Consider the following 17,462-nt stretch of genomic DNA (forward strand, 5'->3'; position numbering starts at 1 on the left):
GATCTGAAATCTCATCTCTAAGCTTGATGAGCCCCCTAGTGACCACTGCATATATCCAATACGCACATATAGTGTTTAGTGATACCAATTCAAGTGCTGATGGTGCCTGGCATGAAAGGTGCATTATTAAGTGAGCAGTACAGATGGATTCATAGGATCTCGCCTACAGCTCACTTGGTTCAGGCTCTCTGTAACTCTCCCTTTTTTAGAGAATGGGCGAGCCAGAGGATTTTCACAGCTTTTGTCAGATTGTCTCATTCTCTCTTTCTCCACATTGCTACTTCCTAACTCACTTTGTCATTTCTGGAGCAACTTCTTAAAAGTGTTCCTTGCAGCATACATACTGTTCATGTACAAAGATGGATTTATTCTGCTCGGTAATTACAAATCCTTAAACTGTAAGCATTCCATTATGAACATTCATCCAGCTGACGTCTGTTTGTCATTATGGCTATTACACCATGAGGCCGAGCCGTTTTCTGTCACGCAAAGTTTCACAACATTCTTGAACATCACAAGGAGACATGTAGAAGCAGACACTGAAGTTGGATATGACATGCAGCGGTTGCTGGAAAACCGTTTGGGCTGTAAATCAAGGAGTGCAGGTGCCTAATAAACCTCTGAAAGGGCTGCTTTGATCTCTTCTCTGGCTGGCAGCCGTCCCTTCTGATTTGTCATGGTTCTCATATTCGGGAGTGCTCCCACAATGCATTCTAATGTTTTACTGGAAGGAAATTTGTTTGGAAACATAAATGGCTTCTTTAAATGAAGAGCTGTTCTTTGTGAACTGCTGCATAATAAGTTCCCTGAAGGCTCTGGTAGATGTACAGCAGAGCTGATTTGCGCCTGAGAAAAGAGTTCATGTTCAAGAGCATGTGAAATCGGTTATAGGAAGATTAGTCAAAGTCACTGATGCTATGGAGGACGCATAAAACTACAGCCAGCATCTGTGCTTGCTGCACTTCTGCCATTGAAAAAGATGTGTTTAAAACTGCACCAGATTATCTTTTACAAAGAAAACAAGGTGTTGTTCACCCAGTTGAAAACAGAATCAGCCACCCCATTAGTAATTAGACAATTCGGTGTGGTCTCTCAGTGGTGCCCCACAGAGCCTGTGGAGCCTGAACAAGAGGCAAGGAGTCACTCAGCCACCCGCTTATTTTGGGTGCAACACCTTTCTCTTGAACTCCAGCGCTATATGAATGGAATATTTCAGCCCTCTGGAGTTTCATTAAATGCAGCTACAGATCCCCATTACTGAGTTTGTGGAAACATTTTCTGCTTGCTAAATGAATGAAGCCCTTCCACCTTAAAAATAAATCACATTCCTGAGAACATTATATCAACTGGCTACCAACCTAATGTGTGGGAGATAACGTTAAACTAATCAAGGACATTGCAGAAAATGCATTTTGGTATGCATTTTCCGGTATGGGGTGACTCATTGATTTTTTGGCATTTCTCTCAAGGAGAGTTTGAATTATAAAGACCCCTTTCCATTATACACATGAGTTAGTTTAGATAAGACATTTCAGTGATTGATCATGTCTTATGTTGTTTAGGTCTTCCCAGCTGAAGGTCAGGGATCTGCTGCACAAGAGGAAGAGTAAGTGCCTGTTAAGTGCTTCACAAATTAATCTTTAACAGATTTCTTAAGCAAAGATTTGTTTTTCTAAGAGCTAAATTACATTTCTTTCTGGAATACATTTCTCTTATATTGCAATTGGTCTGTCTTAGTAAAATTTTATTAAGTTGTAAAAGTTCTCCATCACCCACACAATGGAGATGTTGTCGTAGGCCAATAAAAGTTGATAAGACCTGGACAAGTATTGTAATAAAATAAGAACAATAACAACTGAAGGTGTTAGTGCCAGGCACTATAAAGCTTTTGCGAATTAATACATCACCAAGTAAAGAGATCTGCAAGGCTTTAAAAGGCCAGCAGCTCCATAACTACAGCAGAGAGCAAAACATAAGTGACTCGGCCATAAGGGAAGTCTAAGCAGAAGAAAATATGAAAGTTCTCTTGGTGTTGTTTGTTTTTGCCTTCCTTCAGTACTCTTCTTACAGTGTTCAGGTTCAGGTAAGTTATATTATATTATATTATATTATATTATATTATATTATATTATATTATATTATATTATATTATATTATATTATATTATGTTACTGCATTGGGCTGGCGCCCTGCTCAGAGTTTGTTTCCTGCCTTGCACCCTGTGTGGGCTGGGATTGGCTCCAGCAGACCCCCATGACCCTGTAGTTAGGATATGGTGGGTTGGATAATAGATAGATGGATATATTATATTATATTATATTATATTATATTATATTATATTATATTATATTATATTATATTATATTATATTATATTATAAGCTTACTAGTTCTAACTCATTGTAATGAGAAGCTGGAGCTTTTCTAGGTAGCACTGAGGGCAGGAGTCAATCCAGGAGAACAACATAAATTAAATTGCAGGGCACATGCACATACACATATCAACACTCACTCACTTTGGGCCAATAAGTCACCTATCAAGCTTACTGACATGCCTCTGGAAAATGTAGCACACAATGAAAACCCATAAAGAAATGGGGAAAACATTCAAACATCCCACAGACAGTGACCCAAACATTATTTGAATACAGAGACCACAGGGGTTATAATTATGGCAATAGCAGCTACATCACCATGCCACCCATTTGTCACTTATACCATAGACTGTGGCATATTGTATTATCCATCCAGCAATCTTCTGGAGCTGCTGATTCTACCCCTGCAATGGGGATGAGGAAAGCTGGAAACAACCATAGATGGGTTACCAAGCCTTTTTGGATGCATTCACTTTCTAACATGTTAACAATGACATAGTTTGGGGATCTAGACCTCATGGAGATAATATGCAAACTCCAAAATGATATTGATTTATATCCGAACCCAGCTTCCTAGATCATTAGTCCTGAAAGTGGTCCATTAGTGGTCCAAGAGCATGGTCATCTTTGTTGTTGATAAGACCATATGCAATGGCTCTAATACACCAACTGCAAAGTATTCTGTCTGATGTCTTTTGTGCTTTTGTTACTCCTTCCCACTCTGATCCTGTATGGTGGTAATAATTCTTTGTTACTCACTTCTGACATTAATTCAGAGTTTCAGTGTTTCTCCCATGCAATCTAACTTCCTTATTACATGGCACAATTTTTTTAATCCACGTTGATGATCGCCTCAAGAGTCAACCCTAGGCAACAGCAGTCCCTTAATTCCATGTGGACACTGATACATGCTGCTTCTGATATATTATTTTCTACAGAAGGTCTGCATGCCATAACACTATCTTTAAGGCTTTATTATGGACAATTGACTAAAATCTGGGACTTCGAAACATAAACCCGACATGTTCTGAATATTAGTCTTATAATGCATACTCTTCTTCCAGGTAGGCAATATTGAGCAACTGGTAGGCAACAGACTGAAATAGGGACTATGAATACCATCCAGAGCTGAGAGAAGACATCTGGAGAGGCAGAGAAGACCTCAGGGTAAAATCCACAAAAAAGAAGCCAGTATGGCAGCTCATAGAATAGCACTATGAGAATTAGTTTGCAACACAAAAAGAGACTGAGGAGCAATACGAGTTCTGTTCATGCTGGCTTTCTGCTATCTTTCTTAGAGAGCCTTCCAAAGGCATGACAGCAGGAGCAGCACAGACAATGAACTGAGGAGGAGCTTTCCAATAAACAGCCCCACTCAGGCTTCCTAACTCACTCTTACAGTCTGTATGCCAAGTCTTCTTCTTTGTACCTTGGGTCATTTTAGTATTTTTCACATGAGTGCATATAGAAAAGAGAAAGAATTAATTGTAACACACAGAATTTATAGTAATAAGGGGCTGTTGGCCACAGGTGGTCCTTCATATCTTTGACTTTGATAACGCGGTCCTCAGTCTAAAATATATTGAGGAACATTGTCCAAGATAATTGATATATTATATTATATTATTTTAGATTTTAATAGTAGAGACTTAGTCACTTAACTATTCAGCAGCATTACTCACAGTGGTACTGTGCAGCCCATGTGTCACTTTATATTATCCATCCATCCATTATCCAACCAGCTATATCCTAACATAGGGTCACGGGGGTCTGCTGGAGCCAATCCCAACCAACACAATCCTGGGCAGGGCACCAACCCACCGCAGGGCACACACACACAACAAGCACACACTAGGGACAATTTAGGATCGCCAATGCACCTAACCTGCATGTCTTTGGACTGTGGGAGGAAACTGGAGAACTCAGAGGAAACCCATGCAGACAAGGGGAGAACATGCAAACTCCACGCAGGGAGTAACTTAGGTTTCCTTACCAGTGCTACCACCGCGCCACTGTGCTGCCCACTTTATATTATATTATATTATATTACTAGGCTGACCCGCCTTTTTAGTTGACCACTTCTTAAGGCAATTCAATATGTAGATCAATTTGATATTTTATACAAACTCATTAATTGGGTTGTATTGCATTTGAGCGGTATTACTTTAATACTCATAGTTTCTGTTATTTTTGTGATGAAATTTAAACTTTTTTCTATATTGAGGTCGCCCTTTTGAACCCCCCTGATATTTACTACGCGGTGAGGCATTTGTACTCCATCAACATTAATTATTTCCAGAGACATAATTTTGTCTATTTTTCCAGCGATCGCACAAAAGCAAGGGAACGATGGGAGCACCAGAACTCTGCTCACATCATGTCACTGCACGCAAGCTGCAAGTAGTAAGTCTGTGATAAGCGGAATACCGCTACGCTTTCCACTCACGGGACGGAAGGACAATCCCGACCGCTTTTATATAGTAAGAAAGAAGAAGAAGATGTTGCACAGTCTGGAGTAGAAAATCATCTTTTACCTGGAAAAATGAAACTACAAATCCCATCGTGCATTGCAAAATGAAAGGGGCGTGTGTGAAACTCCGCACCTGCGTAGCACTCACGGGACGGAAGAACAATCCCGACCGCTTTCATATAGTAAGAAAGAAAGAAGAAGATATCACACAGTCTGGAGTAGAAAATCATCTTTTACCTGGAAAACGAAACTACAAATCCCATCGTGCATTGCAAAATGGATGGGGCTTGTGTGAAACTCCGCGCCTGCATAGCACTCACTGGACAGAAGGACAGTCCCGACTGCTTTTATATAGAAGGATATTATATTATATTATATTATATTATATTATATTATATTATATTATATTATATTATATATTGAGTAAAGATTTTTATAGCAGAGAAATACCTGAATTTTCTGCTTTTGGTAATCTTACATGCTATCAGGTTACATGCTCTCATGCTAATAGAAGCATAGAGGCAGGCATACGGAATACATCAGGTATGCTTTGTGCTTCCTATAAATTAAAATGAAGTTCTGTATTATAATAAATTCTTATTTATCATGACAGCCCAGAGAAGCAATGTGTTATATGCTGGCCAGACGTGCAAGTGAGAATTTCACTCTACTCTGTACCCTTGACAATATTAACACCATTGCCACCACTACTACTAGGCTGATAGCCTCCATATGGAGTAGCGCTTAAATCTTTGGACTTAAAACCCTGAGGTTGTGTGTTCAAATCCCACTACTGGCACTGTGTGAGCAAGTCACATCACCTACCTGCGTTCAAACTGAAAAAAACAAAATAAATGTAACGAAATCTTGTAAGTCGCCACTCTAATAATAATGCTTTTACACAACTTCTCTTCCCAAATCCAATTTTTGAGCTCAGTTGAAATTTGCCTTAGGTATCCGTCTTTCTTGACATTGAGGCTAAATTACTTCCTTAATGAGAAGTATATCTAATTTCATTTAGAGAACATGCCATATGGCTCACTGAACAAATATGGTGAAGTCTGGCATTTCCAAAAGCGCTGTTTTGAATTATTCACTTCATTTCACATTCTGTATATTTAATACTCAAAAACATGTTTTTCCTTTATAGGAAGCAAAGAACAAAAAAATTATTTAATGTCTGTTTGCCTGTTTATTATAACATAACTTTATAAATAAGGTGTTTAAATACAAATCAGTTTTTTAATAAGCTATTTATTACGTACTGGTTAAAATCCAATTATACAACAGCTGCACTGAGGCATACAGTTTATTTGTAAATGGGACATAAGGTACTGGGAACATCCTGATGTCCCAATTTTAAGCTTGCAATCTTTACTTCAGTAAACAACCACAGCTATAACATATAAAGTATAAGTTATACAAACAGCATGTAACATTAAGAACCTGATTAACAACTGAATTTTTATATAAAGCTGTATTTGGATGTATGATGCAGTTTACTTGCTCACTTAACAATGAAACAGAAGTAAAAAAAATCGTATAGGTGGTTCTCACAGGCCCCCCAAACTCAACCTCTCCTACTTGTGGTTTAGTGTGTGCTGACTAACATGACACCATACTGAACAGAATGCCACAAAGTAATGTCCACGGTGGCAGTGAGGGTTTAGCAGTTCTTTATGAGGTCCATTTTGGTAAACCCTAAATGTGGAGACACTTAGGGTGTCCCACCTTATTTAACTTTGAAGAAGTCGTTTTAGTCCTTCTCAGTACACAGTCTCATGTGCATCACTACACATTTATAACACATGCTGTGCACATGCAGCTTTAGATCAGTAGCAGATATCAGCAGTCATCAGGTTATCTTCTATATTGATGTTCAGCTGGGCAGGTAGAACTTTTCTTTATCTAAGCAGCCTAAAGTGCTGACATGTTAAAAGTGTTATAATAATGCCATACATTTGAGTTTGAAACAGAACTGTAGTCCCAACTCAGGATATAGTGGTATAAACCTGAATAATTTACAAATATTTGCAAACTACGTGTACTTTTAGCTACTTTCTTCCCTGGCGCCCTCACCTGTAAATCCTGTTTCTCAGACTCTGTCATTATTTTCTGAGTAGCTTCCTTGCATCCTATCCTGCTTTTATACTCGTCATCTTTGAAGGTGACTCTTCTCATGCACCCCGTTGTGTGTCTAACACTCACACTTTCACTTTCGTCGCGACACCAAAGCCAAACTGACCAATCCAATTGCTGAGACTGAGCACACAGACTTTAGGGCTTTATTAAGTAGTAGATAATGTAGTACTACAAGACGTAACTTCTCCCTTTGAGAAAGTGACATAATATTGCCAGAAAATGTATTGACTTTCAAAGTAAAAGACCATATGCAATCTTTCATGTTACAAGAAATTGACTGTGACTTAAAAAAATGGATTTGTGCTTGTGTAAAAATGTTTTTTTGCCATTTCCTAGTGTGGTCTAGCAGCTAAGGAATTGCTTTAGCAAATGTGCAGCAATAACACCTTCGCAGAACTATAAGAAGAAATGCTCAAAATAAATGGCAGCTCTCCGGTGATGACAACCAATGACCTGATACGCTGAAAGAAGCTGAGGTGATCTCAATAGGTTGGATACCTCATTTATTACCCATTAGTGTTTGTCACTTCAGGTCATCGAAACCATGTCTCCATGACCTATAACGCTCATGGAAGACTCACCTCACCCTAACTTTTCACTATGTATCATAATTCACATATTCATGCTATTCCAAGACAGAGGCTGTGGGCCAAGGGGAGGGAGAAGCATGACGTCAGGAATGGGGAGCAGGGCCTTCGTCACTGTCCTGATTCACTGCTAGGAAGGTGAAGCCACGGGGGGATGGCTAGTAAAGAATATATTAAACAAATAAAGAGAGCAATAAACAATTAACAAACAACATGCACACAAAATCCTACCCAAATATTTAACCAACACAAAACAAAATCAGACAAAAAGCGCAAAACGGTAAATTGTAAACATTCATGATGCGGCCCACAAACAGTCTGGTTCCAGAGATGCAAACGATGATGATCGAGTGAACAGCCACCTGAATGTAATGAAAAGAGCTATCCTGCCAAGTTCCAGCTGTTAATGTTAAGATTTGAAGTGATTGGGAACACTCCCTAGACAAAGCTGCATCCACCCATGATAAAATCACATGTACAGACAGGCTCAAGACAATAAAATAAATCCAAAGAAATTGTAATCCAAAGAATAATAATATTTGTAATCCAGTTGTAATGTGACGCATTGAAACAAACAGACATGGATGATCGTGATTCTTTCCGGTGACTTATGGCTCCTGTTTAAAAGTTGAACCTAATCATGTTTCTTCTCAGCAACCCCCATGCAGATCCAAACTTGCCCAATGGCATAATACTCCCATAATTACTGGGAACTGCAGTCCAATTAATTAGTGCTGGAAATATGAAATATGCCAAGAAATGACTGAAACGCAATGTAGGGTTCTAAAATGGCAAGGTTAAAGCCGGGGTCTGAATCCTTTAGAGATACAGTGGTGGTGGTGGTTAGTGGGGGTCTGTGCTGTGGACACAAGACACCCTAAAACATCACACAGCCGAAGGAATTCTGCAAGGAGGAGTGGGAAGAACTGCCAGTTGATGTCAGAGTCTACTAGTTACAAAAACGCCTACTTGAGGGGTCAATACCTAACCAAGGGGGGAACTTCATTTACCATTGATGAAAATGGCATATCAGTTTGGTGAATAAATTGTTGGTGAATTTTCATTGTTTTCTTCAATTACTTCACCTTTATCTAAAAATGAAGATCAAGTCTTGATACTTCCACATGTTAAAAAAAGAAAACAAAAACATATACGTATGTATACTTACTTTTTCACATGACCATAACAACATAGATGTCAATTTTATATGCATGTTTTGGGTCCTCACTTTAATATACAGTATATTTTAGAATACTATAGAGAAATAGACAATTACGTATAAATGGAGAGATAGACAGAATAGATAGGCAAGGCACTATATAATAGATAGATAGATAGATAGATAGATAGATAGATAGATAGATAGATAGATAGATAGATAGATACTCAGAAATTTTCAAACTGTGTAACCGGAGTACATTGAATGCGTCATGTCCCTAAGACACGAACATGTTGCACTCTACACAGCCACCGATCCTCCCTCCCATGCACTCACATTTTTATGATTTCTGCTTACCTTCCTTAAGCGTCTCAGGCAGTGTGTTACATTTTAGACTGGAGGGATTTTGCTCATATTTCTGGATTTAATTTAACAATAAAATTTGGATGTATAACTAATTCAACAAATAAAGTGTCCTTGAAGAAATAATGTCGCTCTGAGGCTAGGGATCTGTGCCTCCAATCAGAAGGTTGTCAGTTCAAATCCTGTAAATGTCAGAAGTGACCCTACACCATTGAATCCTTGAGCAAGGCCCTTAACCTGCAATTGCTCCATCTTGGGTATGACGTTAATCTTCATCCAGCCCTGCAAAGCGGATCCTCCAATTTACAGGGACTTATGTGGGGGTTGGGGGCAGGACTGGCATTCCAGCCACCATAAAAAACCTTACACTTTTCTAGTGTGGATCTGAGGTGTCACCCATTGCACTCGGGTCCCAATTCAGTGGTTTGTTATGTGCATGCTCCCAACATCTCTCTCTTATTTTGATATTGTTTCATGTCACTCATTAATTATCTGGCCACTTCATCCATTTCAGGGTCGGGAGGCTGGTGCAGCATCAAGTGCAAGGCAAGACCCAACTCTGGACAAATCACTAGTCGATCTCAGGCCACACTAACACACACACTCACACTAGGCCAATTCCAAGTTGCCAAACATTACATCTTTTGGATGTGGGTAGAAAATCTGAGTCCCTGAAGGAAATGCACAGAGACACGGGGAGAATGTGCCAGCACTGCAGTAGTGAAGGGTAGTGTGTACAAAGAACATCAGTGCAAGCTTATGACCCATACTTATAAGGAATTCCTTGTTTAATAATAACAATAATACTAATAATAATTAGAGTGGCGCGGTGGAGAGCACTGCTACCTTGCAGTTAGGAAACCCAGGTTCACTTCCTGGGTCCTCCCTGCGTGGTGCTTGCATGTTCTCCCTGTGTCTGAGTGGGTTTCCTTCGGGTACTCTGTTTTCCTCCCATAGTCCATGGATATGCAGGTTAGGTGCATTGGAGATTTTAAATTGTCCTTGGTGTGTGTGTGTGTGAGCGCCTTGTGGTGGGCTGGCACCCTGCCCAGGGTTTGTTTCCTGCCTTGCACCCTATGTTGGCTGGGATTGGCTCCAGCAGACCCTCGTGATCCTGTAGTTAGGATATAGTGGGTTGGATAATGGATGGATGGATTGGTAATAACAATTTCTTTAAATTTATGTAGTGCTTTTCTCACTACTCAAAGCACTTTACATAGTAAGTGGAGAGCCACTTCAACCACGACAGCAGCAATTTTGCACCAATACACTCACCACACCTTAGCTGTTAGGTGGTAAAGGCTTGGGAGATAATTTGTAGGGAATAATTGCAAGCCCCAGTGCCCATCACAAACAGCACTCAGCAGCTTCCCCTTACCTCCCAGCACTAAGCAAACACACTTTGATCCATTCAGTTTAGTGTGTGTGCAGTCCTGGACATCTAAGGACATCACAGACCTGTTGTTGTTTAATCTCACGTGTTGCTCATGTGCTGGAGGCTTCTCAGAATTTTGTAATCTGTTGCACACGATCGTGAATACAATCCATCTAATGTTCATCCCGTCCCATCCCCAACCTGGCCACAAGGACCTTATCTGTGAATAGGAATGAGTAGACAACAGGTGTTGCAAAACGGGTCACACTTTTATAATATCTGATAAGCAAATCAGTGGGTACCAAATCTGCAGATAAGATTTACTGTACTTATAAACGCTATCTATGACCATAAATGATCCATTGAAGTATCTGCTTAATATATAGTCTGAGGGTGGTGCTTTAGCTGTGCTGTCAGACTGGTCCTGCCTCTTTGGGTTCTACCCAAAAAACAAAAGGGATTAAAGCAAAAGATATAAAAAAACATAATGCTTACAAATGAAATGCAGTACTTAAATAAAACATTATTAAAGAAAAACATAATCTACTATTTAATAAAACCCTCAGGTCTGTGTGTCCAATCCCTCTGAGCAATCTGATTTGGTTTTGGTGACACAATCAGAAGAGGACTGAGATGAAACGCACTGAGAGTTGCCTTCAAAATTGAAAAGTATAAAACCCAGACAAGAGATGAAAAAGGTGTCTCGAAGATAAAGACTGAGTCTGAGAAGCAGAGAAGCGATGACGCTAAGATTTATACCATGCCCAGAAGGTGATTTGTTTATTTTATTTGTGGGGACTCAGGAACAAACCCAGCCTTGACCAGGTATGCACACACTTACACTGATAATTAATAATCTATCAATATTAACGGAAATATGGCACACAATTGCAAACAAAACTGTATATGCAAAGGCTCTCCCCTTATCCCCGACAGGGATAATAAATTACAACACAGGAAACAATAATCACTAATGACAATGTCCAAAACAGTCCAGTATACCAGGGGCAGTTTATGATGGATGAGTGAAAGAAATATCTTATGAACAGATCTCCGAAAGGAATGTGAAGTTTTGTCCTACCAGTTCCTGATACAGCGTGTAGCAATTGGGAGTGCTCCCCAGACAAAGACATAACCAATCAAGATGAACTCAAACAGCCAAGCAGTCATATAACAGCACATACATCCAGATGGAAACTGTAATCCAAGGGACAAGTTGTAGTCCAATTGAATGTGAGAGGCACATAAACAAACAGACGGACGATTGCGATTCCCACGGCATCTTTTTGGTTCCTTTCGGAAGGCCCTGCTTGCTCAATCTTCTTTCCAGCAGCATCTGCAAACCTCCAAAGCTGTTCAATAGAGTAATACCGCCAAGGCTGCTGGGAGATATGGTACATTTTATACAACGCTGCTACATTGGCTTTACAGGAATGTTTTTGCCGGTGAAGACACATTAGTAAAGGCATAAGAAGCATGCTGACAGAGTCCACCTTCAAAGACTGAGAGTATAAAACCAGATAGTAGGTGAGAAAGGAACATTGACAATAATGTAAGTCCTTGAAGCAGGGTTTACGAGAACTTGCTCGAGAAAGTGAACATCGGTGAAGAGACATTCACACACACGGGAAAACAGAGGAAAGTCGCTGACGGTACACATAGGGCAAGATGTAGCGAATTTTTTAAAATTATTTTATTTAATGCAACAATCAAAATAAAACTAAAAACAGAATACAGTAATTAACAAAAGCTGTAAACTTATAAAAGAGCAAAAATATTAAATATACAAGAAATAAACTTAAGCGTGCCTGAAACACAATAGTTCATACTTATTTGCAATACATTTTCTGTCTTTGGTTTCACATTCTGGCTTTGTTTCTTTCCTCCTACAGTCTTTTTGAACACGTTTATAGTTACCATATCTTGATCATTTTACTCTCCTTCCAAATTCTACCAGGACACCTTCATTTCCCAAGGTGTTCATAACAGTAAGAAGCTAAAGATCTGAAGCCTATCCCAGTAGCATTGGGAGTAAACAGGAATAAACTCTATACAGGATGCCATTTATTTCTGTATGTGCCCATCGAGAACACTGAACCTTTTGTAACCACATCAGTATAAATGAATCTCGTTCTTACAGCCTGTTATCACAGTCCATTTCATACGGTTTGCACAAATTTGCGAAGTAGACCTTTTTTTTACCCTGACTGGTAAGTACATGTGTTGTGTTGCATACAAACAACTGCTCAGCTAGATTATTGCTGGATCAACAGAGATAACAGAAAGGGGATGGCTTGACATCAAAGTACTATTTATCAGTGATGAAATATTTCTTAACTTATCAGCAGCAGATTATGCAAAATCAATATGTGATGACTTTAGCACCAATTCTCAAGGCTGCAGTTGACAGAAAGACTCCATTTATGCCTTAAATAAAAAAGGAAACCAAAGTGTGAAGCTAAGAGGGCACGCTGAAGGAAATAAAAATGCAACTCACTTACCATATATCACTCTTCTTTAGGATGGAGATGTGTCATTCCCATTGGAATCAGTAAAAAGACTATGGGCCCTAATGGATACTGCAAGGAATCCCAACATGGCTCCGGTCAGTTTTCAAGCTTTGTGTGCAAATGTTGCCCTTCCAGAGGAATTCAAAGCCCTTTGTGAAAAGCAAGAAGCCAGTGCTATCTTCTACAGACTTGGTGAGTAAATGCGTCAAAAACCAAATTATTCCTCTGTGTGTGCCTCAAACTGATCTCCTCTACCTTCAGCCTTGCCTTGGACTTACCTCCAAGCGTTTTCTGAATTTAGGTTTAGTTTTGAAGTAAGGTTTGATCCCAGTTTATTACATGAAACATCTTTCATCTTAACCAATTTGCCAGCCTCTGAAATGGACGCTTTAAGGGCTTATGTTGACAAGTTATTTGTATTGTCTAAGCAATGCATGGGAAGTATTAAAAAGATTTTATTGTAAAAACTGTTGAATATAACTTGAGGGACATTATGCACAGACTATATAATGGACTAGTGTAGACCGCATCTGGAGTAGTGTGTGCAGTTCTGGTGACTGTTCTACAAAAAAGACATAGCAGGAGGACTTGAAGCTGTGCAAAGGAGAGCAACCAGATACATCCTAGGATGTAAGGACATGTCCTACTCTGAGAGACTCGGAGAAATAAACCTGTTTAGTCTCAAGCAGAGGAGATAAATCCAAGTCTTCAGAATTCTCAAAGTATATCAGACAGAATACTTTCAGCTAAAGGGTGAGAATGACATACTTGAGGACACGAGTAGAAATTAAGAGCGTCATGGCGGTCCCACTCACCCGGAACGGTAGCTACACCACCAAGATCCGTGGCCTGGTAAGCTGAGGAACGTTAGACCCAACAAGCTGTATGTCTTCTAAATAAATTTCCCCAATTGACGATTAAATAATCATAAAGAAAACAGTTTGTGAAATAATAATGTGTATATATATTAATAGTGATAAGAAACAAACAGCAAAACAATATATATTTCACTCCCTCTAAAGCTCCCACATCACCCATAATGATTTATAATAATGATTTATAATAATAAAAAGATGCAGCAAAAAAACCAAAACTAATATACATCACAAGCCCTTCCTTGACCCCATACTGATCATGAAACAAATAAGACACACAGAGAACACAAAACTCAGAGGATGAATAGTGATTGTGAGCCTTGTTCAGCAGGAAAAGTGTCCTGCGGGAATTATACACAAATGCAATTGATGGCTTGCTCCTCTGCCAAACGACAAGAAACAGTCTCACTGTACTTATCCTTGGTACGATGGCGTAATCCAGAACCCCAGGGTTTTGTGTTGCAATGGAGAAGTTGTCAACGTCTGCCGTTGGAAGCAGCAAGCAGGAAAAAGATGTAGGTGATCTGGATCAGTTCTCTGTCTTGGCTCTACAATAGAGTGTCAGTGTAGTAAACGGACCCCCTTCTTCTTTTTGTCCTTAGGTTTAAATAGTAACGACCCGGATGCAATTGAATAGGAATGACAGGGCAAATTATCACGAGGGACCACGGTTACACGGTGTTATCCTTCCCCCTTTGTTTCCAGGGGGCAATATTTATACAGATACACAAAGACCATTTAAACAAGACAACGCTATGAAAGACGCATCTCAGCACTGAATATATTTCAATCAATCAATCAACATTTATTTATATAGCACATATTCATACAAAAAAATGTAGCTCAAAGTGCTTTATAAAATGAATAGAGAAATAGAAGACACAATAAAAGATAAACATAAGTCAACATTAATTAACATAGAATAAGAGTAAGGTCCGATGGCCAGGGTGGACAGAAAAAACAAAAAAAACTCCAAAGGCTGGAGAAAAAAATAAAATCTGTAGGGGTTCCAGACCAAGAGACCGCCCAGTCCCCTCTTGTCATATTTAAGATGACTTTAATCATGTAGCACCGCTACAACAGAGTTGTATGAATCTGTAACAATCTACTGAGACATGAAATTGAAGCAGAAACCTTGGCAACCTTTAAGAAGATTGGAACAACTTAGCTATTAGCTAAATGAATGAGCCTGATAGAGTGAATAGTCACCTCTCATTTGTCACATTTCTTATGTACTATTGTTATTTTTGTAAAAAATGTATATGGTTATTTTAACAATGCCATATTGTCAATTGCAGCCACACCGTTGTTAGCTATAACTACAAGTGGCTGTCGTAGCTAACAAATGATAGTGGTACTCAGACGTTAGCATCCAAGCATTGGAAAAGCAAAGCTAAGATCACGATACCATAGAGTTAAAGTAACTTAAGTACCCATAATTTGATAAATGACTTATATTAGACTTTGGACTGAAAAATCTTTGGTTTTCACAAAAGATTTAATAACTTGTGTCTGTTTGATGACAATCATTTGACATCCATTTTCAACCATGATGCCCCTCTCTGCTACACAAGCCTATTGTAAGACTATTAAAGCAATGCAGTAGTCAGATAGCAGGTACCCCCTTCTACCCCTCTTCTTAACTGCTCCTTTTGCTGTAGTGGTGTGCACCAATCTATGAGTGACCCCAACCCTGATCGACGTCTGTGGATTTCACTTCACATCTTTTCATTAGTACTTTGCTGTTTCTTTGCATGCTCTGGTAAGTGAAGTGTGACTTTCCAATAGCAACAGAAACATTGATTGTTCTTTCTTTCTTTTTTTTTTTCAGGGAGACTATCGGAAGAAGCAGATCTTTGTGAAATCTGTTCAAATGCAGCCTGTACAGGATGCTTGTAGAAAGTCTGGAGAACCTTTCTTTGCGACTCTCACTCAACTAAATTTTAGCTTTCTGAATTCCTGTCCAAATATTCTCAAAATGAACTTGCAAAGAGATGTGCAAATTTGTTAGCTTATTAAATCGTTGTGAGATTTACATTCTCAATATCTTTTTTCGTGCTCTACTTGTAGTAACAAATGATGGTCAGTAGCGGGTACCAAACAGCGACTGGCAATTAACACAAATTGATCTTTCCATCCCATTTATAATCCGCTTATTTATTTCGGGACAATGTCCAGGCATCAATGGACATAAGGCAGGAAATCATCCTGGATGGTCAGTTCGTTTGTTACTTGCTATCTGCTGGCCAGTTCAGAATCAGCAATTAACCTAACATGCAAACCTTTGAAACGGAGAGAAACCAGGGAGACCAGTGAACCACCCACACTAAGAGAATGTAAAACTTCCATGCATATGGTGATTAGTCTGGGATTCTAACCCCGTTGGTATTTTGCAAGGTGACAAATGGACAATGAACACTACTTATTTTTATCTCAGGCCCAAAGGAAGTCCAAAAACATCTACACAAACCTCAATAAAAAGCACAGAGAACAAAACACACACACATTTTAGGGTGGAAAATGGCACTAAGCTTAGCTTTTAATGTTGATCTTAATTCTCACGTCTACAACATCAAATGGAAACAAGGTAGCTTCTGGTCTGACGCCGAGTCTCCTTGGCTCTCTGACTGGAGGCTGGTGACTTGGCTTGGAGAAAAGATTCAAAAGGCTGGATGGCATATTGACAACGTAGATGGCAGCAATGAAGTTCTGTAACTTGCTTCTTTCATTATCTTATTCAAATATTATTTGTATCTGCCTAATAAACAGTAAATTTTCAACATATGTTTCCTTTTCTTATTCTGATTAGATATTCTGGCAGCTTTTAGACCTACAGCTGTAATTTTGATTTCACATTTCTCTTTTGGTCTCTGTCTTCCTAAAAAGCCTTGATCTACAGTGGCTCATATCCTAAGTACAAGGATATACTGTATATTTACTTACAGGGCTGGATTAACCATTAAGCAAAAAAAAATGGATGTGTTTAGGGCATCAAGGGAAGAGGTTACAACAGAAATTTTCCATTGCCGGATTTATCATGATAATGGTGAAAAACTGCAAATGGTGCAATTGAACCAGGTTCCACAAAAAGGGGTTCCCATGTTAAATGAAAAAATTACATACACACAGTACATATGCAATAATAAAATGGTAATAATATAGGTTAATGATATATATTAATCTTGGTTATACAATAAAATTAGAATCTGGTAACTGCCATACAGTCTTAATCTGGCCTTGATTACTCACTTAATCTATGTCACACAAAAATATGCATTTATCTGTATAGGGTTATGACCATCCATCCATCCACCCATTTTCCAACCCGCTGAATCCGAACACAGGGTCACGGGGGGTCTGCTTGAGCCAATCCCAGCCAACACAGGGCACAAGGCAGGAACCAATCCCGGGCAGGGTGCCAACCCACCACAGGACACACACAAACACCAAGCACACACTAGGGCCAATTTAGAATTGCCAATCCACCTAACCTGCATGTCTTTGGACTGTGGGAGGAAACCGGAGTGCCCGGAGGAAACCCACGCAGACACGGGGAGAACATGCAAACTCCACGCAGGGAGGACCCGGGAAGCGAACCCGGGTCTCC

The 17,462-nt window shown here is 39.4% G+C and overlaps 1 protein-coding gene across 1 annotated transcript; it reads left to right on the plus strand.

Annotated features, from left to right (window-relative positions):
• The first annotated feature begins 1,956 nt into the window (after window positions 1–1,956).
• LOC120530510 (guanylin-like) lies at window positions 1,957–16,608 on the plus strand. The gene is made up of 3 exons (XM_039754941.1): window positions 1,957–2,083; window positions 12,992–13,172; window positions 15,687–16,608. The coding sequence occupies exons 1-3, from the start codon at window positions 2,015–2,017 to the stop codon at window positions 15,752–15,754; spliced, it is 318 nt and encodes a 105-aa protein (XP_039610875.1). The 5' UTR covers window positions 1,957–2,014; the 3' UTR covers window positions 15,755–16,608.
• The last annotated feature ends 854 nt before the right edge of the window (window positions 16,609–17,462 follow it).

This window comes from Polypterus senegalus, chromosome 6, assembly GCF_016835505.1.
Source record: "Polypterus senegalus isolate Bchr_013 chromosome 6, ASM1683550v1, whole genome shotgun sequence".
NCBI lineage: Eukaryota > Metazoa > Chordata > Cladistia > Polypteriformes > Polypteridae > Polypterus > Polypterus senegalus.